This window comes from Lynx canadensis, chromosome A1 (genome assembly GCF_007474595.2).
Source record: "Lynx canadensis isolate LIC74 chromosome A1, mLynCan4.pri.v2, whole genome shotgun sequence".
Lineage (NCBI taxonomy): Eukaryota > Metazoa > Chordata > Mammalia > Carnivora > Felidae > Lynx > Lynx canadensis.
In genome coordinates, this window is record NC_044303.2 from 80,569,167 (window position 1) to 80,594,111 (window position 24,945).

The window sequence follows — 24,945 nt, forward strand, 5'->3', positions numbered from 1 at the left end:
ATTTACATACCCAGTGTCAATATCAGCTCACATCCAGGCTTGTTTGAGGTTTGTCTCCACTCACTTTACCACTCCTGTTTCAGTTTTTTTAATGTTTTATTTTATTTTTGAGACAGAGAGAGACAGATATGAATGAGGGAGGGTCAGAGAGAGAGGGAGACACAGACTCGGAAGCAGGCTCCAGGCTCTGGCTGTCAGCACAGAGCCCGGCAGAGGGCTCGAACTCGTGAACTGAGAGATCATGACCTGAGCTGAAGTCGGACACTTAACCGACTGAGCCGCCCAGGAGCCTCCTGGGTTGCTGTCTTTTATGAAAATAAGCACGCAGGGACATTACTGTTGGCTGACAGCAATTTAGACCCCTAAGAGCCACCTAGTGAGACCAAGTATCCATACAACTAGAGCACACATGTTAACAAATCAAACAGTGGTAAGAAATAGCTACATGGGCAGGATCAGGGGAGTCAAGTAAAATCTTACAAGCAAAATAAAAGGCAATACTGAACTTGAACCTCCCTTCCTGTTTCCTGCACAGATGCGCCCTACGGGCCCTCACACCTTGGAAAGAAAGAACACCCTAGGAACAACTCGAGTGTGAGAGTTTTTTATTCAATTTGTAAAGAACAGTTTAAAAACAACATGTTAGTTACACTCTTAGAACATTGGTTTGTTCATCTGACATTTTCTCGATCTTCACCAATTTTTATTACAAAAATCAGAAAAGTAAAAATTCATTACAATATTTGCACAGTGTGACCACTAGTTGCCTAAACAAAAGCTAATTTCTATAAAACCATAAACTTAGTGCAGTTTTATTAAGAGAGATCCGAAATTCTCTCAGTTGACTGGATATACATAGTGGTATACATTTTAAAGCAGAAAACCCCAAAAAACAAAAACGAGGAAAAAAGAAAATATAAGTCAAAAAGTCAGTTAAACATTCTGACCTGGCAGTTCCTATAAAGAGTAATTTCCACTACCTATAAAGGAAACCGTTATCTGTGGTAAAAGTGTAGAGACAAAGCAAGAAATGTGGAATAATATCATAGGTCAGTCCCGGGCTGCACGTATTTTCAATGAAATCCAGGGCAGGGAGCCACGGCTTTAAAGAAGGGGCCGCTCACACCCCCGAACCACTACGTGTGGCTCTAAGCAAGACCTCACCACACGGCAAGTCGCAAAGTTTCCATGAAAAGACTGAAAAATCAAACATTCTCTTCAAGAAATCTTTGTAAGGCTATACTTTGCATAGGGAAAGAGCTGTCTTCTGTCACAAATTCTACAGGAAAGAGTAAAAGCAAGCTCTTCAAAATCACTATGTGCAAGGAGTTGAATCACCAGGCACCTCATTTTCTGGCCCCAATTTCTGTTGATCAGATATAATTTAATTTGACTGAAGGAATAATGGCAATTAAGGTGACAGTATTCAAAAGAAAACACTGCGGCTGGCGGGAGAAAAATTAAACTCCAGAAGAGGCTCACCATCCTGTGAAAGAAACAGCTATGCACTTAATAAGCCCTACGCGTGCATACAATAGGGACTCGGGAGGAACTTTTCCAATAAAAGCTTATTTTTTCCAGAAAGCTAAAGTATAAAAAAATAGTACAAGTCGCAGCATTCCCTCAAATCGATGCCACTTCAGGACTGAGCTGGCTGCTGCAGGGGGGTGGGGGCGAGTGCGTCTCTAAGAGCCGTGGTACAGGTGCATGGCCCCCAGGGCGCCGCTGCCGTGTCTGTCTCCCCCCTTCGCGGAGCCGGGGCGCTCTGCCACGCTGTGGAGCTCGGGGATGCTTTCGGCAGTGTCCCCAAAGCCATGGTAGTGCCCATAGTGCAGACTCTCATCGATGTCCTCCACCCACGAAGGTCTATTAGCTATGCAGCTACTCGGACTCCCGTTCAGGTGCAGAGAGCCGCACATCTCCGCGTTAACACTCACAGTCTTTTCCGGTTCCTCGGTCCCATTAATACAAACAGAACCCTGACTACTCGGAAAAGGCCGTCCTGGCACTAATCCGTTGCTAATTCCATTAGATCCTGTCAAGCACTGGTCATTCCTGCTTTCCATCCCACTGAGCTGTGTCGTGGAGGGGAAGTCCAAGTGTCCATTGATGGCACATCCGTTTGTCAATGTATTCGACACGGAGCTACTGTTTTTCACATCTGCATTAAGAAATACACCTGTCACCAAAATTCAGAACCAGGGGGGGAAGGAGAAAGTGCAAAAAATGTTTCACTGCTGCTACAATTGTAAAGGGTTTATTTAGCTTTTGTTTTTTCTCTCAAACAGACCGGTTCCTTCGCCGAAGTAGAAAACTGTGCACTGGCAGATTTAAAAATAGAACACAACAGTGCCACTTGCCTGGTAAGATAGGAAACATTTATGAATTTCAGTAGCATCGAGTAGCTGAGTTTAAAAACCTAAGCTGACAAATAACACGGCACGAAAAATACCAGCAGTACTGAAAAGCTGTCAAAAAAAAAACCTGTTCTCATTTTAAGACTACTTTCAGAAAGAAGTTTTAAAAATCACCCGAGAAAAAAGTCCAGCAGAACTAAACGGAAGGATTTCCACGGAGCTAAAATAAAACCCCACACCTCTGCAGCTCTTAAGGGAAAAAGAGAAGGGTCCGTGAAGCCGGGCCTGGGGCAGCTCCTGGGACCAGGCGAGACAGTGGTGCAGAGCTCCGTGGAGGCTGCCCGCCTCTCAAGCCGGGGAGGTGGACGCAAGAGGTCACGTCTTAGCGCCACTCGCATCCACCTGGCACTTCTGCGAGATGCCACACGGCGGCGCAGGCACAGCGCAGAGCGGCGACGAGAGAATGAGTCGCTAAGTGTTTTCCTGCGTCCGCCCTGGGGCCAGCGGCACATTGGCACTGACTGGCGGGCTCCTCCAAGTTCAGCATTTACAGGGACAACGGGGTCCAAGGCTTCACCTAATTGGACTGCTGTAAAAAAATCACTTACGGTGGAAAAACGTTGGTTGTTTAGACATCCATTAAGAGGAGGATGCCTTATGGGGGGAGGTGGGAAGAGTCAGTCACAACACGTGCGGACCCACGGGAAGAGTCAGTACGAGGTATTTTTCGGTACGAGGAGACTCAAGACTACCATTTGTGTTCGTGGGGATTCGCTCAACAGCACAGAGGATCATCTACGATCAGGTCTTGCTTGTGACACTGAATTTAATCTCAATGGTCTGGGCTATTAAAGAAAGGTATTAAATACAGAGGAGAGGAGTCCCACTGCCTTCCCAGCGAGGACGCGTCTCTGCCCCCCAGCAGGGCTTGCTGTCCGCTGTGCCACCTGCCATCTGTGCGCCTCTGACTGGCGTCTGGACACCAGGCTTCTGTGTGATCCACAAATCTTCCCGCCAACAAAAAGATCACGGCTTGTTCAGTGAACAAAAACACCTTCCAAACATTCCATTAACCATCCATTTTTCTGGCAATTTAAGTGATAATCATAGTTTGGAAACTGCTATAAATTCTTCAGAGGATAAGGGATTATTATTTTTTTTTTTTTCAAATTAAATGGCAGCTTTTCCATTTAGTAAACACTCAAGGCCAGAGAACAAGTGTCTCAAGAACCTAATAAAAAGAAATGAAACAAGATATTCCCAGAGAAACATTTATATCAGTTATTTTTCAAAAATAAAGTATAGACAACGTTTCCTGGGTGGTCAAACTCCCGACTATGATGGCAACCTTGACAGTGATTAGGACAAATAACGATGCACTTTTCACAAAGATGGATAGTACATTTCCAGGTGACTGGACCTGAAAAGGTAAACGAGCATGACCTTGGAAATCCGAGTTACCCAGACGCACTGTTCCCATGTAGTGTTCCCCGTGTGTGTGTGTGTGTGTGTGTGTGTGTGTGCGCGCGCGTGCATGTGTGCGTGTTGTTTCTCTTCGGTGCCCAGTTAGTGTAAATTAGCTCCATTATGCAATCTCAAAATCGAGGCCAGTTGATAACCTCACGTCGTCATGGAGTATCTAATAAAACTGAGCCTGAAAATAGCAGGTATCCCAGAGACTGGCTGAGCTGTGACCCCCGCATGGCCGGGACTGTGTCCTCCTGGCCGTCCTCACTTGGCTCCAGGCGCCCCTTGGGGCCCGCGCTCCTGCTCCCCGTCTGCCCGCCCACCGTGGGGGATCCCTGGCAGCCCCGTACCCTGTGTGTGTGCCGGCACACAGTGCCGTAAGCTGAGGGGAAATGTGGCATCTGCTCCGTTGGATGAGCTGGGCTTGAAACGAAGCGTGGCCTTTTCAATCTACGCCCAAGCCTGGCATTAAGTTCAGCCCGAAAACCCAGGGAATTAGTGCGTGAAGAGTAAAGAGTGATTACTCCTGCCTTTTTAAAAGCATGTAGCAATGCCATTTATTTATTTATTTATTTATTTATTTATTTATTTATTTATTTATTTATTTTGAAGAGCTTTGAGTTTTGGTTTTCGTCTTTGGCCAAGGTCTTTAAATGTGTTATCCAATCAAAATTTCCCTTAGAAAATCTACCCACTGAATTCTTTGGCAAAAAGGCGAATCCACCCGTAACAACCCTGTACGCTTCTAGAAAGATGTGCACATTTCCCTCTCATTTTAGTAAATAGAAATGATTTCTTCACGTACGTCTGGGAAACCGTACACATAATCTCCTACCCCGCTGAAGAATTTAGCACAGAGATACACTAACAAAGCCTTAAAAACCAACCAAGCAACCAACCAGTATCTCCTTCTAAACGTATCAACACAGGAGGAAACAGCTAACGTGTTTTCAGGGTCACCTGAAGAATGGCAGAGCAAAGTGTGAACTGAAAGGATAAATCTCGAGAGATTCTAAATGCTAAAAAGAAATGGAGCCTTCGACTTTTAAAAACTGAAAATGACTATCAACCGTTTGAACATGTTAACACTCTGGGCACGCAAAACGTGTTTCGTGAGGCGCGGTGTTCAGCGACGCCCCAGAAGCCAGAGCGACCGGGAGCGGCGAGCAGGAGAGTCCACAGCGGCGTGACCGGTCACGAGTGAGAACCACGCATCGGCTGGAGCTCCTTGTCTACAGCGGGTCACGCTCCCCGCCCTTTATCCCGCTGAGATTACCGGCAACGGACGCCCGTCCAGTGCGTTCACCCAAAGGTCACATGTCAGAAAGGGATGCATGCAAAACCCAGGAGAATTAAACAAGGCACGTTAAGCAAAAGTTTCAAATCAAAATAGGAAGATTGCACTTAACAGCTTTCACAGCTATACAACGTGCACCCAAAACACTCGTATCCTTGTTGTCTACAAACTCGCCCAAGATATGCACACGGCAGAACATTCTTTAAAATGCTGGACAACAGAGTGCAAACGTTGTGAGAGAAACTCATGTTAGAAATAATACGCATACTGGTTCTTGCAACGACAAGGGGTCTGCATTGCGGACACAGTATATATTTCTATTTCTTTTGGTCCGACAGAACCACCCTCCTGCTGTGTGGTGTCTTCGACCATGGGGCTGTTGCCGCAGCTAACAGGAAACTGTCCACCCCCACCTGTTACAGCAGCACACTCTCTGTCGACGAGCATTCTGTCCGCATCGTCTTCCGTCTCGCCATTCTCCAGCGGCACGCAGTAGTCCGAGCTCTGAGCTGCACAGAACACAAAGGCGATTTTAGATCCCCGGACCTAAGAGCCTTCAAGATAATCCTGTTGCCTCAAGAGCACTAGCTGCTGTGAAACTGCCAACAACTTGGTGATCCACAGACGGCTGATAAATCAAGTACGCTCCTGGGAAACCCCCTTTTCCATAATAAAGAACATCTCCTCAAGTCTGCGGTTTCAATGAAAAGTCACGGGATTCCAGGTACTCATTCTACGTATGCTCGATGGTACAAATTCTCCTTTAAGACTGTCACCTGGACAAAATACAACAGGTGTACAACCCAGAGATGTTTCTAAATAGGTTTTTAAGGTCAGCATATTCTATTATGCCCCAAATGTTCTTTCAGTTGTGTTTCATAAATACTAAGATAATTCTTGAATAGCATCAACCATTAAAACTATCTTCAAATTTCAAAACAAAAATCACTAATTTCAGTAGCAGAAAATGAGGTTAAAGTCAAGACTCAATAGTGTCCTGGTGAGGCACAGGCCTGTGCACCAACACACGATAAAACTGGAAACAAACCTTAAGAGTCTTAGTTTCAAGACATTTGAGAGGAAGTTACAAATGCACATTCCTCAGAAAATGATCATTCTCTGTGTCTTGGAGAAAAACTAGCGTGCACGTTCAATCGTGTCTCCTCCAAGTATCGCCTTTTCGCACACTTCCCCTAGGAACCCCGTCGACAGGAACAGTCACGGTCACTGGACATTTGGCTTTCTAGTCTTCATAAGTATGTGCTGTTATAAAAATGGACCCCAAAGTCACTTTTATGCCTTGCCTTCTTATTCATTTACCATGGCATGAACGCATCTCATCAACTAAGTTCAAAAGAATTCATTAAAGTCGAATAGTCATCCACTGCATGGCTGTGTTATAATTCACCCACCACCAAATCCCCACCGCTGTCTGGCTTTGCTTCAGCTTTCTTTCCTGTCATGAACACCATAATCAACATCCTTATAGACACAGCTCTGTGTCCATTTCTGGTTCTTTAGTCAGAGAAACACTGAGAATTATTGAGTCCAAGGATATACAACAAACAGTAACTTTCAGAACTAAATATTTCTTTCAAATAAACATTTAAAAACTGACACGAACTCTGCAGCTCTAATTACTACTAATTCTAGAGGCACATGAGTCATTTTCAATATACATAACAGGAATGAGCATCAGGGCGCCTGGGGGGCTCAGTTGGTCAAGCATGTGACTTTGGCTCAGGTCATGATCTCGTGGTTCGTGGGTTTGAGCCCCGCGTTGGGCTCTGTGCTGTCAGCTCGGAGCCTGGAGCCTGCTTTGGAATCTGTGTCTCCCTCTCTCTCTGGCCCTCCCCTGCTCACGCTCTCTCTCAAAAATGAACATTAAAAAAAAAAAAAGAAAGAAATGAGCATCAAGGCCCCTGGGTGGCTCAGTTAAGTGTCTGACTTTGGCTCCGTCATGATCTTGCCATCTGTGGGTTGGAGCCCCGTGTCAGACTCTGCTGACAGCTCAGAGCCTAGAGCCTGCTTGGGGTTCTCTCTCTCCCTCTGTTCTCTGCCTCTTCCCTGCTCACACTCTGTCTCTCAAAAATGAATAAACATTAAAAAAACAAAACAAAACAGGAATGAGCATGCCACGTCTAGATTCTTACTAACCCTAACCCAAACTATGGAGACCAAAGATAATAATGTATGGTCTTCATGAAAGAGGCACACATTCTGAGTGGTGAGTATGTGGGGAAAACAGAAAGTGAACAGTGTGGTTTGTGTAGCTGGGCAAAAACCTGAGCGAACAGGCACGGGGCCAAGAGAACTCCACAAGAGAGGTGCTTGCAAACCAGAGGCGTTAAACGGTGGGTTTCAGTCTCTCCCACTGAGAGCTTTCCTTCCTCCTCTAAGGGCCTACGTCAGCGACAGGCAAGGCTCTACCTTCACTGTGAAACAAGGTACTTTCAGGAAATCAGCAGTAAACAGGCCACCTTCAAAAGCCGGGTGGGTGGCCCGGGCATCTGGGGTGCAAGTTGACCAAGTAAGTCCTCATGACCTTCAGGGAGACCTCAGCTAGTTACTTGGGGGATGAGGAGTGTGCAGTCGGCGGGCTCTGCCCCTTCCTCTCCTATGCCTGAGAAGTCAGGCAGGTGCTCAGGTGGCTGGAGGAGAACTGTGCAGGCCAGCACGGCAAAGCCACAAGTGTCCTTGCAAACAGGAAGGAAGATTCCACTGGGATACAACACAGCTTTTGGTATGCATACTTGTAACGTCCGCTCTTCAGAATTCAGGGGCCACAGTCCCTCTGGAAAAGTGACAGCTAGGCTATCTGTACAATTTCAGATTTCTGAAAAGCAGGTTTAAAAAAAAAAAAAAAAAAAACTGACAGAGGACAAAACAAAAAACAAAAAAAAAAAACAAAGAAAAAAAAACCCAAACAACCAAACAACAGTGCTTCATAAATGCAGGGAAATTTGTCTCCTCATCCCCTAAGCCCAGGGCCTGGAAGAGCGCCCGCCTCAGTGCATGAAGCCCACGGGCTAGCCTGGAATGGCTCCAACACAGCAATCCAACAAAAAGTCTCAATAGTAAGTAGAGTAGCCAGTAATGAAGCCGGGAGAATTCCCTCCGATGAGACCGGCTGTAAAGTGGAGTGGGACACGAGGGCACACCTGCCACTAGGGGGCCAGAAGGGCCGCTGGCAAAGGAGTCTGGGGACATCCGAGGGAAAACTGTGTCCAAGGGGAGGGGCCAGGGCCCGATGCCACTTCACAGCAAAAACGACTCCCTGAACCTGAGACCCAGGCTCCGCACTAGGGACTACTCGGCAACGGTCCCATCTCACAGGCGTCACTTTGTGAATGCTGACAGTACCTCATTAACACGGCAGGAGAAAAATGAAACAGACCAAGGGCTTGTGTATTTTAGTAGGCAAGGAACTCTTTAATGTGGGCAGCAGGTGCTGATGCAGCCAGCCTAGAATTCTCATTCTCTACAGACAGGCAATCTTTGTAGTGCATTGTTCCCGTAGAATGTCTGCAAGGATTTTTAACTCCTTGGCTGATAATCCGGCTGGCCCAGAACCCTGAGTAGTACTATTTTATACTTCATTTATTTCTAGCACCTCTAAGTAGGAAGTGCTTAATCACTCAGAGGAAGGCATTAAACTTGCAACTTACTTTTTAAAACTGTATTTTAGAAACCATGATGTTAATATTGACCTCTCAGAATTTTAAGAGCACTGGATCTGACTTCACTCTTTTCTCCCACACGTACCCACTGTCTTTGCCAGAGGAACCAATGAAATATTCCACATTGTATCTGAGAAAGGTGGACTTACAGAAATTTCAGAAAAAACAAAATGTCTTTTTTCCAAGTTACCCATTTTGATCTTATTTACACTTTGGAAAAGAAGAGACTCCCTTCCATTTTCCTACTGACCTCCACAGTTAAAAGGAAAAAACTTACTGAACATTTTATTAAAAAATGTCCTTACCTTTTACTTGGTCAAAGCAGGCATTTGAGAAGATTCTAGAACATGTTAGATGTTGAATAGTTGTGACAGAAAACTGGCTAGGCTTCACTCAAAATAAACCCTCCCAGCTTCCTTCCTGCAGAAGCAAGTCCTAACCAAGTGTGACCACTGAACACAGAAATCTGCCTTTGTACTTCCATCTAAAATCCCTAAAGCCAGTTCTTAGCAAGGCTCTAAAACTACAGATTTATTTTATGACCAAGCCATTTGAAAACATGGGAAAGATACTATACTTTGCTTTTGGAAACCAGGCATCACCTATCTGCTGCATTACAGAAACCGTGCCATCGAGGAAGCTGGCTGCTGTGCTGGCTGTCAAGTCTGGAAGGTGCACACTTACTGTGCAACCAGCATGCCACCTGTACAGACATGTAGGACATGTACACAAAAACTAGATTTATTTTTTATTATTTTTAAAAGTAAGCTCTATGCCCAACATGGGGCTCGAACCCAACAAGCCTGAGATCAAGCGTCCACGCTCCACTGACTGAGCCAGCTGGGCGCCACCAAAAACAAGATTTCAATTGCCAAGGGCACTGAAGGACTTACCCAGGACTCACAAAAATAAGCCTAACCTGGCTTAACTTTAAAAGCAGAGAAATCTCTTAAAAGGCAAAAACCAATCTGTACGGTCACATACTTCTAAGATGTGAGGGTTTCCAGGGGGGCTCAGTCGGTTAAGCGTCTGACTTCAGCTAAGGTCATGATCAGGTCATGAGTTCGAGCCCCGCGTTGGGCTCTGTGCTGACAGCTCGGAGCCTGGAGCCTGCTTCGGATCCTGTGTCTCCCTCTCTCTCTGCCCCTCCCCTCCCCACACTCTCTCAAAAAAAAAAAAAAAAAAAAGTGAGTGCCCCAGCTGGCTAGTGGGGTGCTAACCCCCCCCCCCGACACCTTCCACACAGGTGAGACCACCTGATGTGCAAATACTGCCAAGCTGTTCACACAACGGACTTCAGTGAGGTTGGGGGCAGGGCATGGACTAGTGATCTCCTTCCTCTGTGCATCTTTCAAGTGCCAGTGCTGCGGGGGTCCCAGGTCCACCTCACCCCCCTGCGGTCTTCCCCTTGGAACCAGGAGCTCTGACCGCCAGGGAAGCCATCAGTGCCCCTTTAACAAAGCCAGGAAGGAAATGTCCCCTTGGTAGTTCCCACCAGCCCTAATTAATCAGAACTATTCTTGATTCCACTACAGAGCACATTTTACTCAAATAATTACTTTTTAAAAGAAAGGTGCTATTAACATCAGAGCAGTACTAAGGCCAAAGTGAGGGTGGTTCTACTGTGAGGTGACCTTTCATAGGACTTTAGCTCCTGCCGTGGCCCCAAGTCAGGCCCTGGGGGAAAGTCAGGAGGGCAGGGGAGCGGAGATGTCAAGGGCACAGAGCAGCAGTGATGGTTCTGGAAACACTGAGGTGGGACTTGGGATTTTGTTAAAAGGACAGGGAAAGGAAGGTGCATGAGAAGAGACAGTTCTGAAGAAGGTGCGCCAGGACGGAGTCCCGCTGGTTCCTGCCACAGCCGCGGCTCGGGAGGTCTGAATTCGGGAGAGTGCGCATCACAGAAACCTCCTGGTGTCGAAGTGGGACTCATTCACATTGCAGGTCCATGACACTAAGTCTTTAGGGACTAAGACGAAACAATCACCTGTTATTCAAACCAGTGTTCTCCTCCTCTGGTCAAACAACGGAAGACAAGTAGTCCTTTCCTGCAAACATGAGGACGCTTAGCACACCTGATGTCATGTGTATGTATAGGACAGACAGAATCAAACGAGGAAGCAAGTTACAGATTTACTCCTGGGGAGGCATTTGATTTCCTGAATCTCAGGCTCAAATTACTTAGAAGTATCATGTAACAAATCACACCCTCTCCTTTCCCCGCTGCCCCTCTTTAAGTGTGGTCCAGACAGATAATTAAAAGGTGGAGACTCTTCAATGTCAAATTCACCCTGGGCACGAGTGTACTGAGAAACTTCTCATTGCTGATTTTTTTTTAAACTAGGCTCCACACCCAGCGCAGACCTTGAACTCATGACCCTGAGATCAAGAGTCACATGCCCTGACTGACCCAGCGAAGGGACCCCCTCATTGCTAATTTTAAACTGAGTCATAGTACTGTAGACACTCTCCCTAAAAGGTATTTTTATAAACTACTTAATACATTATGAGATTCTAAAATCAGTAATACATCTTTGATTAAAAAACAAAACCATGAAGTCAATTTAACGAGAGATCTGGTATCACCACGGCCTACTTCCTATGGCAACGGATTCCAATTATAGAACCCTGGGCTACTGGGCCAGTGTAGAACTCACACCGCCTTGCCCAACTCAGACTCCGGGATTGCACCCAAAACACTTCCTGATTAAAACAATGTGGAAGCTTCTCTCCCGGATGGGACTGGCGTTCTTTTCCAACCAGTCTCCCTGGTAAGTTTGGCCGAGTTTCCGAGGACTACACACATCTGAGAAACTGTACTGAATGTTATTCCTGAAGATTAACAGAAATGCTAACAAACCTGAACCGTTAGAGCAGCTGTAACTGAAGGCCATCTGTCACTCCATCCTGGGCGAATGGCTGATAAATGGGGCAGGGGGAACACCTCAAAACCCACTTACATACTGATGCTTCCTTAATACAACCCCAAATGAATAAAATCCCTTCTAAGGCCAAATACTTTTAATCGAAATCAGCTGTTTAAATGACTTTGGATTTTACTTCGCCCTCCATAGTTCACGGCCGCGTCCACCAGGTCTGTGCTCTGAGCAGTAGACACTGGCATCAACGGTAGAAGCTGGGCACCTCCCCTGGGACCACCTTTGTCGTGCACTTGTTCCCACAGGGCAGTTTATGTGGCCACATGGAAAGGCTGAGGCATTCTTAACCCTTCAACTCTTTTTCCATCGGTAATTTCCAAGGGAAAACCACACCAATAACCTTAAAATACTTGAAAATTGTTTATTGAAAGCAGAGACACAGGCTACTTTCTGTGGAGAAGAGTAGAGAACTTTCAGACTCAGGATTCCAAAGTTAAAAAAAAAAGTTAAAAAATAAAATTTACAAGGCACATCTTTAAAAGCTAGCTGAGCCAGAAAAATTTCTGGAAGTACCTGCTTTTATGAACATAGATTGCACACCAAAACACAAGTATGTGTAATTCTTAAGCTGTAGAAAGACGGAATGGACTGAGTTTTATTAATAAGGTCCAAGCTATGCATTTATACAGAAAAGATATTCCTGGCACCTATTTAAAAAAAAAGAAAAAAGAAAAATAAAAAAAGCAGCAGCCAAACTTACACTGGGGGTGGGGGGGGAGAGGGAGAGAGACAATTTTAAACTCTTTTAAATACTTTTACATGTGAAGTTATTCAAAAAGGCATTTTATATCATGTATTGCATATGGAAAAAAACACTTATTTTTACTCTGGCATGAAAATCAAAAACTTGTCTACAAAATGAATAATTCAGAGTGAGCAAAAATTTAAGCTCACACATTTAAAGAGCAAATCAAAACAAGACGCCAGAAATTAAATGAAAAGTAACTTGAACATATCTTGAATTGCATACTAAAACCCGATCAAAGAATGGAAATGGCTATATAGCTACCGAAGGCAAAAAGAACCTCACTTAGAAAATCCAGGCAGCTGGGGAAACATCTTTAGTAGTGGAGACACCCCCACTCACAGTGAGTATGTAACGATAAAATGAAAAAAATCCCATCTCTTTCCTCAGAGGAAAGACGGGCAGAGGACGGCATGAGATGGAGGCACCTGCCTGTGCTCCGGACAGAAATCCATGCACACACATGCTCGAGTGACACGTGGGCCATCCTCAGGACCACCACCGCTTGCAGGGCTGCGGTGTCCCAAGCGCCAGGTGCACGAAACTGCGATACGGCTCAGCACACAGCTGAGCACACGAGAGAGGAGCGGCGAAGTCAGGGCATCTGGAGTCGAGCCGAGATTTCTCCTGTGGTGGTGACAGAACAGGACCACTCCGGGTGTGTGCAGCAGAGCCCAACCGTGGGGCCGTATCCCCGAAGCACCAGGCTCCGGCTGCGTCTGCCTCCGAGCTGGCACCCGGCTGAGCAGGAACGGGCAGTTCGGGAAAGCCGCACGGGGAGTTTGGTGGGCAAAATGTGAGCCCCTAACCCTGGTCAAGCAAAACAAGTCCGTGTCTGGAAGAGGGAAATAAAAGCCCCTGAACATCGCATGATTCTTCAAACCCAATCCGTGTTTGGAAACAAGGTTTAGGAAACTTAAATTCAAGTTCCAGGAATCCTAGAAAGTCTTTTCAGGATACTTCAAAAATGAGATACTGGCCAATTCAACTGACCCAAAAACCCTGACACTGGTTTTACGAACTCCTCAGGTCCATTTCTGAGCCTTATTAGAATGTTAAGTGATGTCCTTAGGTACTAAACAGAATTTAAGATTTATCCTACATGACTCTCGCTTGAGGGCACAATGAAGCTAACACTTTATATCATTCCAAAATATTAAACCAGGCATTTAATAGAATGAAAAGGACTATATTTAAAAAGCGGTTGCTCTTAAAGGGCCTTTAAAGTACATTAGAAAGAATATTGGGACGTGGCACAAATGAATGACAATACTGGACAACACTTCACCATTAAAAACACCACTTCTCAAGTTTAGACACACCTTCCTGTTGTGCTTAGGACTGTTATAGCACCTTTCTAGAAAGCATGTATAATTATAAAAGTTACGAATTTGGTAAAACATTTAGGCTCATGCGTTCATTCCTACAAAAGTCACAGAATTCACGATAAGCATTTAAAAGTAGATAATACAACTTAATCAGCTTTATAGTAAAAAAAAAAAAAAACAACAAAACAAAACCAAAAACAAAAAAAAAACCCAAAACCAAACCCGTTTTCATCTGGACACAGTCCAGTTCAACTAAAAAGGTGCAGGATCATATGATGACCCACACCAAATTTAGTCAATGCAGACCTCCGGCCACTCAGGGTTCCTCATACTACCCTTGGAGAGGTGATCTGCTCTCAAAGGGCACAACTCTGCATTTCTGCTCAGCAAGTCTTATCTAAGTTCATAATTTCAAGATGACTACTTTTCGTTGCCATCTCTAAATCTCTAAGTTCATTAAATATTCTTACCAAGCTATGAATCTGTCTTGTAAGATATCTTATAGGGAGGAATCTACACACAATTTTGTTTCCTAGACCAAGGGGAGGGTTTTCATCTCCCAGGGACTGGGTAACTGCTTATTTGCAAACTCCACCAGAGTTATCTGAAGACAAAAAGGTGGGAGAATACTTACAACTAAAATAACTTACCTTAGAGACTTCTCCTCACCGTCCACCTGACACCCCAGGTCTTGCTGTGACACACAAACCACCCCGTGGGGCGTGGGGACCGGCTGTGGCCAGGGCACAGCACGGGTGAGGCAGGGGGGCAAACCTCTACCTGCTCAGACGTCAAACTGTGTTTTGCACCCAGACCAACAATGTCAGTCACAAGCTCAGGAACATTCACAGGAAATAAAAAAAAAAAAAATCAGGCACAGTGGCAGATTTTTTTAATAGTTATATTTCAAACAGGTACAAGAAACGAGAAAAATCTTTCTAACTCATGGCAGGTGGGCCTGGGTGTGCAGAAAGTTACACCGGCACATCCACACCTGGGCTGTCGACATTCCCTCTCATCCGCTCCTGGGAAAATCACCACCACTGCACCAGGACCCTCGGGGCACACTGCCCCTCAAGTGAAGGTCTCATCTGGAAGGCGCTTCCGGCCGTAAAAAAGAAAACGTGTTACAGAAAGCAGGAGCGTCTGCCCCCCTCGCCCACCAAGGGGTCTCACCTTCGGTCCTAGCCTTCTTTACTCCAAAGGGTTCCGGGTCTTCCAAGCATCTCTTGCGATGTGCTCCCACACTAGTATGATTAGGAAATATGTTCTGCTGGCCCCCATTTAAGGTGCCATTATTATAGAAACGGTTCAGATGACAATTCTGCAGGTTCGAGAGAAACTGGGTGCACTCTTGGAAACCCTGGGTGTGGGCAATGTCTGCTGCGGTCAGGCCACTGGCGTTCCTCAGGCTGTGTGACACAAAACACCGAGTTACACCCCGTCGGCGTCCTCGCCTGCTCTCTGCCCCTGCCGACCTGACTACCTCACGGGGCAGCGAGAAAATACACGTTACGGCGAGGCTCCCTTACAGGGAGCTCCTCACCCCAGCTGCGTAACTAACTTCTCTCTTAAGCACGTCTGATTATGAAGCATGATTTGGGAGATAGGCATTTCAAAATCAATACGCTAAACTTTAAAAAGGCATCTTCCTATTCAACTTCTCAAAATCATTTTTTATGTCAGTCTGAAGAACCTAAATTTATGCCAACTTCAGACTTACCCTGAAGCAGAATTCTATATTATCTGCACTTAAGTTTAATAATCCATTCCTTTAGCTTCAGTAAAATCATAACAAACAAACATGTACTGAAATTGTCCATGGCATTCGTAACAATCGGCTCTCTCAAAAGAGTGCATTGACAAGCCAGATTTTATGCTAACGTGTGACACTGTAAGTGGAAGTTTAGAAGGCTGTCCTGACATTAAAATCACTTCTCCGCGTGGCCGGAGACGTGAAGTGCTAAGTTCCCGTGTGTTTCAGGTCAGTTTCTGGCCCTGCCTGGAGCACCCCACAACACGTGCACGGGCCTCCCAGTGGAAGGCCCTCCGAAGGGCCCGCGGCATCTCTCATGGCAGAGGGGGGATTTTCCACAGCAGCTCCCATCAGACTCAAGTACGAAGTGGTGGCAGAGCGTCATGTGAACAATCTCAATGACACAAATAGGAAGGAACCACCTGTGAAGCTCAATTAGGAAAGAATAAATATGAGAGGAACAAAAGCAACTCCCTGTTGAGGTTCCCCCGAAAGACCAGAAAAACACGCGCTCTGTGAAGTCAACCTGTGAACGAGCGAAACAGGCCGACAAACCGAGAACAGAGGCCCCACACCGCCTACTCCTCCACAGAGCGAGGCCACAGGCCCGGTACAGGCGGACCGGATGCGTGAAGCTTGCTTCCCGGGCTAACATCCGTGCAGCGACACCAGAGTGAAAACCACAGATCCGGGACGCACAGGGGTTCCCACCGAGCCTTGTACCCATACTTCCAGCCATCATACTCCCAGAGCTCCAACCTCAGGAATGAAAAAAATCTGTCTATTTTGGAATCATAACCTGTCTCCAATCTAAAGCATAAGATAAAGAAATGTATTACAGTTTGAAGAAAGGAGAAAGCCCAAACTTGGGTTGAACAGAAATAAAAGACACAAGACTCGAGAATCCCAGAACCAGCAATGTTTTCTTAAAAGTGTGTAAGGCAGTTGTGTGCAGGGCTAATGGGGACTAAAACTGACTTCTTGATTTCACGGCTGTAAATTCTGATGAGTGCTATTCTACAATTTGGTATTATTTTTAATATATGAATTCAATAGAAAAGAAATGCCGAAGATTGGACAGTGTGGTTACGTTAATCTCACACACATAAAATGATCAGACGCTTGGTTTTTGAAATCATGTTATTGATGTAAAAATGTTAAAATGAGTGTTTGGCTGGATGGTTTTCTGAAACGGTGTATTTCATCTCTAGGAGCTATCCCAAGTGCAGAGAGTCCGAAAAGGTCTACTCTATCAAAAATGTGAACAGAATAGGTAGCTACATGGAAGGAAACATCTAACTCCTCAAAATTTGAAAAAACGTAGGCCTAGAACATATGCCAAAGTTTATAAAATGATCACTCCTGTAAAGAAACATAGACTTGCTCTCCAAAATCATAAACGGAAATGAGAAGCTGCTGCCTGAAATCAGGACAGACGACGTCGGCAGGAAAGATCCGAGTGAGGAAGAAAAGCACACGAGTTTCTGGATGGTTCATTCGCCACCCGGGACTTCACCGAGGAAAGCGGAGACGCTTAAGGAGACGACTCCAGTTGCTGAAGAGAACAATTTCCCAGACACACTCAAGAGCTTCACTTTCCTCTCAGAAACACAACACCAGGCTGGACTGGGGTTAGAACAGAGAGCTTACTGCTTTCCCAGGAAACAACCTTAACACAAGTAAGCGACAAATCAGCACCAACATCCAGAGAGGAGACTACGGAGCCTGCAGACGCCTGAGAGCAGGAGCGCACAGAGACCTGAGCAGGAAGGCACGATCTCCTCCCCCGCAAACGCAGTCACTCGCCCGCACACCACGTTTCCAGATGGCAGGAGGGATCACCTTCAAAACTCAAAAGGACCGCAGCCAACTCACGCCATGTGCTCCCCACGTGGGACCCCACGTGCGGACCAAGCAGGGAAGAATGAGCAGCCACGGGTCTGGACTGATGCTGGTTCCGCACATGCTTCTGTGGGGCCAGGAGTCAGAGTGATGTGAAAGGGAGAGAAGACGTGCTAGATGTAAGGACAGAACCTGGGACACACGGTGACTGTGGAAGAACTAACCGGGAGAGAACAACTTTGGCACGATCCCTATGGTATTACCAGAAATGGGGACGTTCACCATCTTTACTTTGTTCCCACTGAGCTACAGAAGATTCCAACTACAGCAGACCCTTGGACAATGAGGGGATGGGGTGCCTCCCGCCCACCCCCCACCCCCCGCCCGGGTGCAGTGGAAAACTCACACTAACTCTGACTCGCCCAGAATTTAACTACTGATAGCCTACTGTTGTCCAGAAGCCTTACTGAAAACACGAAGAGTTGATGAACACCTATTTTGTATGTTATATGTATGATGTTATATGTATGATGCGTTATAGCCAGAAAAAACACATTAAGGAAATCGTAAGGAAAATGTATGTACAGTATGTACTGTATTTATCAAAAACAAATCCACATATGAACGGCCGTGCACAGTTTGAGGGTCAACTGTATATTCCTTCTTCTGTTACCAAGGACTGAATGTATACAACACATGGTTTATTTAACAGCATTTATACTCCTCTTGGGCAAAAGGGTCCGTTTATACCTGAGTCTGGTACACAACAGAATCCCGTTTATCTGCCTTCACTCTTCCATTCTGTACTCTGTCAAATGTTCAAGTCCCTAATCCTGCTCTGCTTACGTTTAAGAGCGCGGCTTCTCCACGGCAGAGCGCACATTACACAAACTGCCTGGGAAGGAACGCGGGCTCCCTGATCCTGGGCAGGCGCTTTCTCTAGAAATGGCTGGACGGTAAATACTGCAGGCTCCACAGGCCACACCCTTGCTCACAACCACTCAGGCCTGTCCTCGTGGCCTGAAAGCAGCCTCGAACAATATGTACACAGTAGAGCACGTCTACGTTCCAGTGAAATTTTGCTGATGGACATTAAAATGAGAATTTCATATAAATTTAACTTGTCACAGAATAATGGTTCTTCTCCTGATTTTTGTTCAACCATTTAAGAATGTAAAAATCATTCTTAGTTTACAGGCCATACAAAAACCAGCAGCACAGTAGACCCGCTGAGTTAACATCTGACCAGTGGACGGTACTACTAACTAGTCCCCTATTTTTATAAAACACGTCTGACCATGCGTTCGTTCCTCAAAGCTGTCTTTCCAGTAATTTTATGTACTATCCAAGCAAACAAAAAAACTTTTTTTTAAAAAAGTTGCCAAATTGATTACACCACAAAATGTTAAAGGGAAACTTTAAAAGCATGTGAAAGCCCAAGAGAGCATGTGGAAAGAAGTAAGACCATCATTCCTACTCCATCTGAGTGTTTCGTTAGATGTTCTGGTGTCTTGCGATCAGGCAATATGCTTACTATGAAGGAGACGAAAACTGTCTCTGTAAGTCTGAATTCCGCAACCATTTTTCATAGTTTCATAAAGAGGGAACTTTCACATGTCCTACAGAGGCTGGAACCCACATGGGGTTTCCATCAAAGACTAGAATAAATGATCACTAAATGGAAGAGTTCTCAAGGCCTGAAATTTTAACTAAAGAGGCTCATGTCTTCAAATCCTTTCTTCATATATGCTTTCCCACTTGTTCAAGCACGTTTCAAGTTTGATGTTTTAAGAGTTGAAACAGTAATCCTGGTTAAAATGTACCACCAATTCACCGAGCCTTTAAACCTCTGTGTTGCAAGGTCATGTAGGTACTCCACCTAAGCTCTCTCTGCTATGTTCCTGACTGTCAGTGCAAGCCAGGCATGGACCAGGACTGCATGCTGGCAGGTGGCTACTCTCACCTCCCAGTGCAGCACTGGGTCTGATCCCATGCTCTCTGAAAGCCAAGCCTTCCCCCTCTGGTCCACAGGTGTTCAGGCCACGTGGGGCTATATAGCCATGTGCACTGCTGACCCCCTAACAAGCTCAAGTGAGGCACTGATACAGATGTTAATCAGAACTGCTGTCTACACACGCTAGTCCAGAGGGAAAGTACCAATATCTGGAAAATTATTTAAATATACTCTCAAAAGCTGTATTCTGCATGAAAACTGGGGTGGTCCTGAAAGCACACGTTACCGTTAGCCTCATCTTGAAAACAACACATACTCTCGGCATCTCCACGTTGATGCACTTGGGTGAACATAGATGACGTGTGACCTAAAATTCACCTCTGTCCATTTCTGCAGACAAGAACCCCTGTGGACATGCTGTAATGTCATTCTAAAAGCTCTCCATTCATCCTCTGATTCCAGTTGAAAAATCTCCGAAAACGGGCAGAGATTTGAAAAATGAGACATCAATCAACTTGATGCTCAAACTGGGTCAGTTTGTTGAACTTTCAAAGTTAATTTCCTTTTAAAAAGAGTGGACAGGACTGGATTTTTAGGCTGGTGAGACCAGTCTGCTAAAATTTCTTACGGCAGCCATGCCGACAGCGCCTGAACCTGCAGATTCTGGTTCCTGTGACGCTCACCGCGACCGTGAAAAGCGATCTTTGAGCAGGCCACCGGTTTCCTCCTGGGGGGGGGGGGGGGGAGGGAGTCCTGGTACTCGTTTGAAATCGCAACACAGGGGCGCCTGGGTGGCTCAGTCGGTTAAACGTCTGACTTCGGCTCAGGTCATGATCTCACGGTCCATGAGTTCGAGCCCCACGTCGGGCTCTGTGCTGACAGCTCAGAGCCTGGAGCCCGTTTCAGATTCTGTGTCTCCCTCTCTCTCTGACCCTCCCCTGTTCATGCTCTGTCTCTCTCTGTCTCAAAAATAAACAAACGTTAAAAAAAAAAATTTTTAATCACAACACAGAAATACGAAAGACATCAAATCATCTTCACTGTGAATTATTCTGAGTAACTGGCAAAATAAAGTGCTATTTTTTTTAAACTCTACTGAACTTAAAGAGGTAAATGCTTGGAGACTGTATTTCCTGCAGTAAAGTTCTGAACGGAATATTAACACTTACTGTACTGAAGGATGTCTCCCCAAAGCATTTAAAAAAAAAAAAAACTCCACCCTGCTGCCAGCTGGTCCTCCGTCTATTTTCCACTTACAGTGTCACACCATGGGAATGTACGAGAAGCCGTTCTAGCAACAACAGTTTTCGCTTTAATTTGAAAAACCACGGATCAGGAAATCACTGAAATAGAATTTTTAGAATCTGAGCTGTCACATCACCTTCAGGATGTTTTCTTTTTGTTAATGCCATGTGACAATACAAAAATAACCACAATTTTTATATAAATAGTATTTCTGTTAAAATTCTGATCTCAACTTAACTATTGTTAGTTACAAATAAAAGGTAGGTATCATAAATTAGGGTAAGCAGAGCATGCAAATCTACAGAGTCTATGTCTGAGTTCCTAGATTAGCATGAAAACCAATCACCGCAACAAATACCTCAACATATGCCTCGTGTGGAGAGAGGAGGCCACACTGAGCGCTCACTGCCACAACCGTAAGGTTTTCGGAGAGGCCCCTGTGGCAGTTTCAGTGGTTTCTATATGGAGTGCTCCCCCTTTCTAGGGTTACTTGAAAAATCAAGTCAATTCGAATTACGTAGCTGGAAAACATTGACACGCGTAGTTTTTACAGATTCAGAACCTTCTTTGTGATTTAAAACGGGCAATGGTTCATAACACAGGAAACTTAAAATATTTGCAGGCAACATTTGGATTAAAAATACATATACATACATGAGGTGCAGAAGCACATGTACTGAGCGTAAGCCACTGGCGTGTGACCACCTTGATTGACCAAGAGCTGCCGCTCCCCAGCACTGCCTCCTGAATTACCGCTAGTAAGTACTGTGTAGCATGGAGCCAATTTAAATATGCCAACAGTTCAGCAAAAGTTTAACAGTACGGACTAAAACCGTTAACTCACGATTCTGGTTACTTTAAAATTTGGTATGCTGTATCTCAAATACATTAGTAACTATTCCTAGATGGAAATAAGCAAATACATGGAATCGTTAAAAAAAAAAAAAAAGATAAAAAAAAGCATCACTAAATGTCCATTTGTACAGACAACATTAGCAAACATCTAAAATTTCTTCAGCAAAAGAAAAACATGTGTATTTTTAACCCTTTGGTATCCAAACTCTTAAATTTTGAAGACTTTCTTAAATATAGTCTTCAAGTAACAATAGGAAGAAACTTTTTTAAAGTATTTACCTGAATAAATTTGGTGCCAAGTTTTCATTTCAAGGTCAATATTACTGAGGATAGTTTTATACTGCAACTGAATCCCAATTATGTTTCCATACATTAAAGGATGAGAGCATCATTCAAAGAGTCAGATAAAATTAACTTAATATGCTCCCACTATAATTTAGCAAAGGAAAAAGATCTTTGGCTATAGAAATCATCGGTTATTTGAAAGCACTATTTATAAAGGCAGTAATTACACAATTATCAAAATCTAGGTGCTAGTCAAGGTATTATGAGATTAATCAAACTTCTAAACTAAGTCTGTCGACAACTCTACAATACTGTCAGTCCACCTCTGCTCCCGTCTGGCAGGAGCCATCTCAGGAAGGATTTCATCCACGGTGTCTGTAGCACCTCAGCAAAAGGGGAAAGAGCCAGCAGAGAGCAAGATTAGACCAGTTGACCGCAGGGACAATGAGCTAGGGGAGGCAAGAGCAGGAGGGGAGCAGGACTGGAATGCAGAGGATACAAAATCAGAAACTAATTCAGAGTTCCAATTCCGGTAAATTTCATAGACTGTTATTCTTTTTTTTTTTAAAATTTTTTTTTTTTTTTTCAACGTTTATTTATTTTTGGGACAGAGAGAGACAGAACATGAACAGGGGAGGGGCAGAGAGAGAGGGAGACACAGAATCGGAAACAGGCTCCAGGCTCTGAGCCATCAGCCCAGAGCCCGACGCGGGGCTCGAACTCACGGACCGCGAGATCGTGACCTGGCTGAAGTCGGACGCTTAACTGACTGCGCCACCCAGGCGCCCCCATAGACTGTTATTCTTAAGGGCAAATAAGTGAACAAATGAAAAGAAACCACAAATTTCAAACATGAATGAATGGCTAATAAAATAATTCTCGGCAAGAGTTGCAAACAAACTTGCCACAAGGAACATCCAATCTGCTCATCACACGTAAATGCCCTAAGGGGAATTCTGCTTCCAGACAGGGCTCTACAGGCAAGGACGCAGGCTGGGTCACATAGATATGACCACCACTTTGGAGCCAAACTAAACCAACTGAATTTCAGTTAAGGACGTCTGGAAGTTCAGTAGTATGTATACAGTTTTTGTAACATTAAACAAAAACCTATCAAGACCACAGTGCAGACTTTTGTTCCTACAGCCGACTGTGCCTGTTTTCTAAATTAGGCAAGAGAGATTTTTTTAGAGTGAGTCACTGAACTTGCTTACATAAGGCTATTGGTGCTTCTCCAGTTATCTGATGACCACAGTTAAGTTCCTCTTGGGATCAAAACAATTAAGTTAAAATATATGTAGCCCATTAGAAGGTCTGGTCACCATGGAATCAGTGGCCTCCCCAGAAACGCTCTCTTATCCGAAGCCACGGAGACCCTGCCATGACCTAATTACACACTAGTGCCCGTATGTCATGGCATGGAAAGGACCAGCAAATGTGCCTGAGACCCAAGCACATCTAGATGCCCTCGAAGTCCCGCAGAGTCCCTTCAGGTCTACTCAGAGGCAGGAAAAAAGCTATCTCAATATGTGGTTGACACGGAAACGTTTTCCACTTTACCTCTCAAGAAAACACTGGTGCCAAAATACTGAAAGTAAAGATAATCCAAGGCTTGAAATGTCAGTTTACAACGTCAGCAGTAAGAAGGTGTCCTTAATTATCCGCAGGCAGTCGGCAAGTTTTCAAGTCTGTCTCCAAAATCACATGAAGACTTAATCTTATACTATTACTTATTTGAGTGTCGAAAAGAAAAAATGGGGCAGTGACTGTTCACATGCCCTCCATGTGGGCAGCGTTCAGGTTTGGCCTGCAAGACAAAGTCAACTGTCAGGTAAGCAAGGCTGGGGACAGGGACAAGTAACTGACGTATGGACACCCCACACCTGACATACTGGAGGAGGATGGGGCTGAGGACAATCTGCAGAGATGCTGATAATTTAAAGTCCACACACACGCAGTGTGCTCACAGAACTGCCACTTACTCCCGCGTTATTTTTCTTTTTGGACGTAAACAGTGGTAAATAACAATGACCATCATCTAAGCCAGATAACAAAACCTCACGAGAAAAAGAAAACTTGGCACCAAAACTCAAGATGTAAAATAAGAGAAGGAAAAAAAACAAAACTCCATCAACATACTCACGTGTGGTGCTAGAAAATGTAACACACGATGCACAGCAGCTGACATGCGTTATCTTACAGATGCGGCCTATATTGACAAGTAAGTTATAGAACAAACCATTCTAGCCACAGACGCCTGGTACGCTTGCCCTCACCATTATCTACCCAATGACCAAAAAAGCAGCAACTTAAGACTTTGGCCACTTTATGCAGCTGATACATAAAAAAAAAAAAAAAAAAAAAAAAAAAAAAAAAGTAGGAATTAATAACAAAATTAATAATTACCACCAAGTGTGACAAAATACTAACATGAGACAGCTTTTAATCTATTCGCAGGAAAAGAAAAAGTTTATATCATCTCCTAAATATCATAGCATGTAGTATGAAGAATTAAGAATCTGGCCCATTCTGAACTGGAAAAAACATAAGTAACTTTAGGTAAGTAAATTAATACTGTCCCCCGTGATTGTCTTTAAAAAAACCAAACAAACAAAAGGCATTTTATTTGCCACGACTACTCTTTACCATGAGGAGCATTATAGGAAACAAGTAAAATAGATCTAAGTACCATAATTTGGGGGACACAAACTGTTATTTGTTGGTAGGCTAACTTTATAGTTTAATGTGCGAAACAAATATCAAAAAGCAATTTATAAATTAGCTTACTAGCAAAACTGGCAATTTATCCAGATGTTAAACTAAATAACCACATAAACAACAGCAATAAATAATGATTACTTGTGTGCTCTGTCTCCAGGCCAAAGACTTAGAATTTTAAGAATCGCTTTTGGCTACGTGGCTCAGGCTAAATATTTCTTCTAAAAACCATCTGAAGGTTCAGGCAAGGGAGATCACCATAATGCAGGGTCTCGAGGGAGAGGCTCTTATACTGAGAAGGAAAAACAGACTGGCACTCGAGGCTGTGCTCAGTCACACTTGGTGGAAAAGAGACACTCGAGGGTCCTGTAACCAAGGACAGAATTATAAATAAAAGGTTCTCATTTTAAAAAGACACCTATTAAAAAAAAGATATTATTTACGATAAATATTTATTGGCTCAAAGGATTAAGCTAT

The 24,945-nt window shown here is 44.5% G+C and overlaps 1 protein-coding gene across 1 annotated transcript in view; it reads right to left on the reverse strand.

Moving 5' to 3' along the window:
* Positions 1-588: 588 nt before the first annotated feature.
* Positions 589-24,945, reverse strand: part of ANKRD10 (ankyrin repeat domain 10) — a 33,591-nt gene continuing 9,234 nt past the window's right edge. Inside the window, exons 4-6 of the mRNA XM_030314170.1 lie at positions 14,990-15,225; positions 5,535-5,630; positions 589-2,161 (exon numbers count right to left, since the gene is read on the reverse strand). Coding sequence (XP_030170030.1) covers positions 1,686-2,161; positions 5,535-5,630; positions 14,990-15,225 — 808 coding nt within the window. The 3' untranslated portion in view covers positions 589-1,685. The remainder of the gene's footprint in view (positions 2,162-5,534; positions 5,631-14,989; positions 15,226-24,945) is intronic.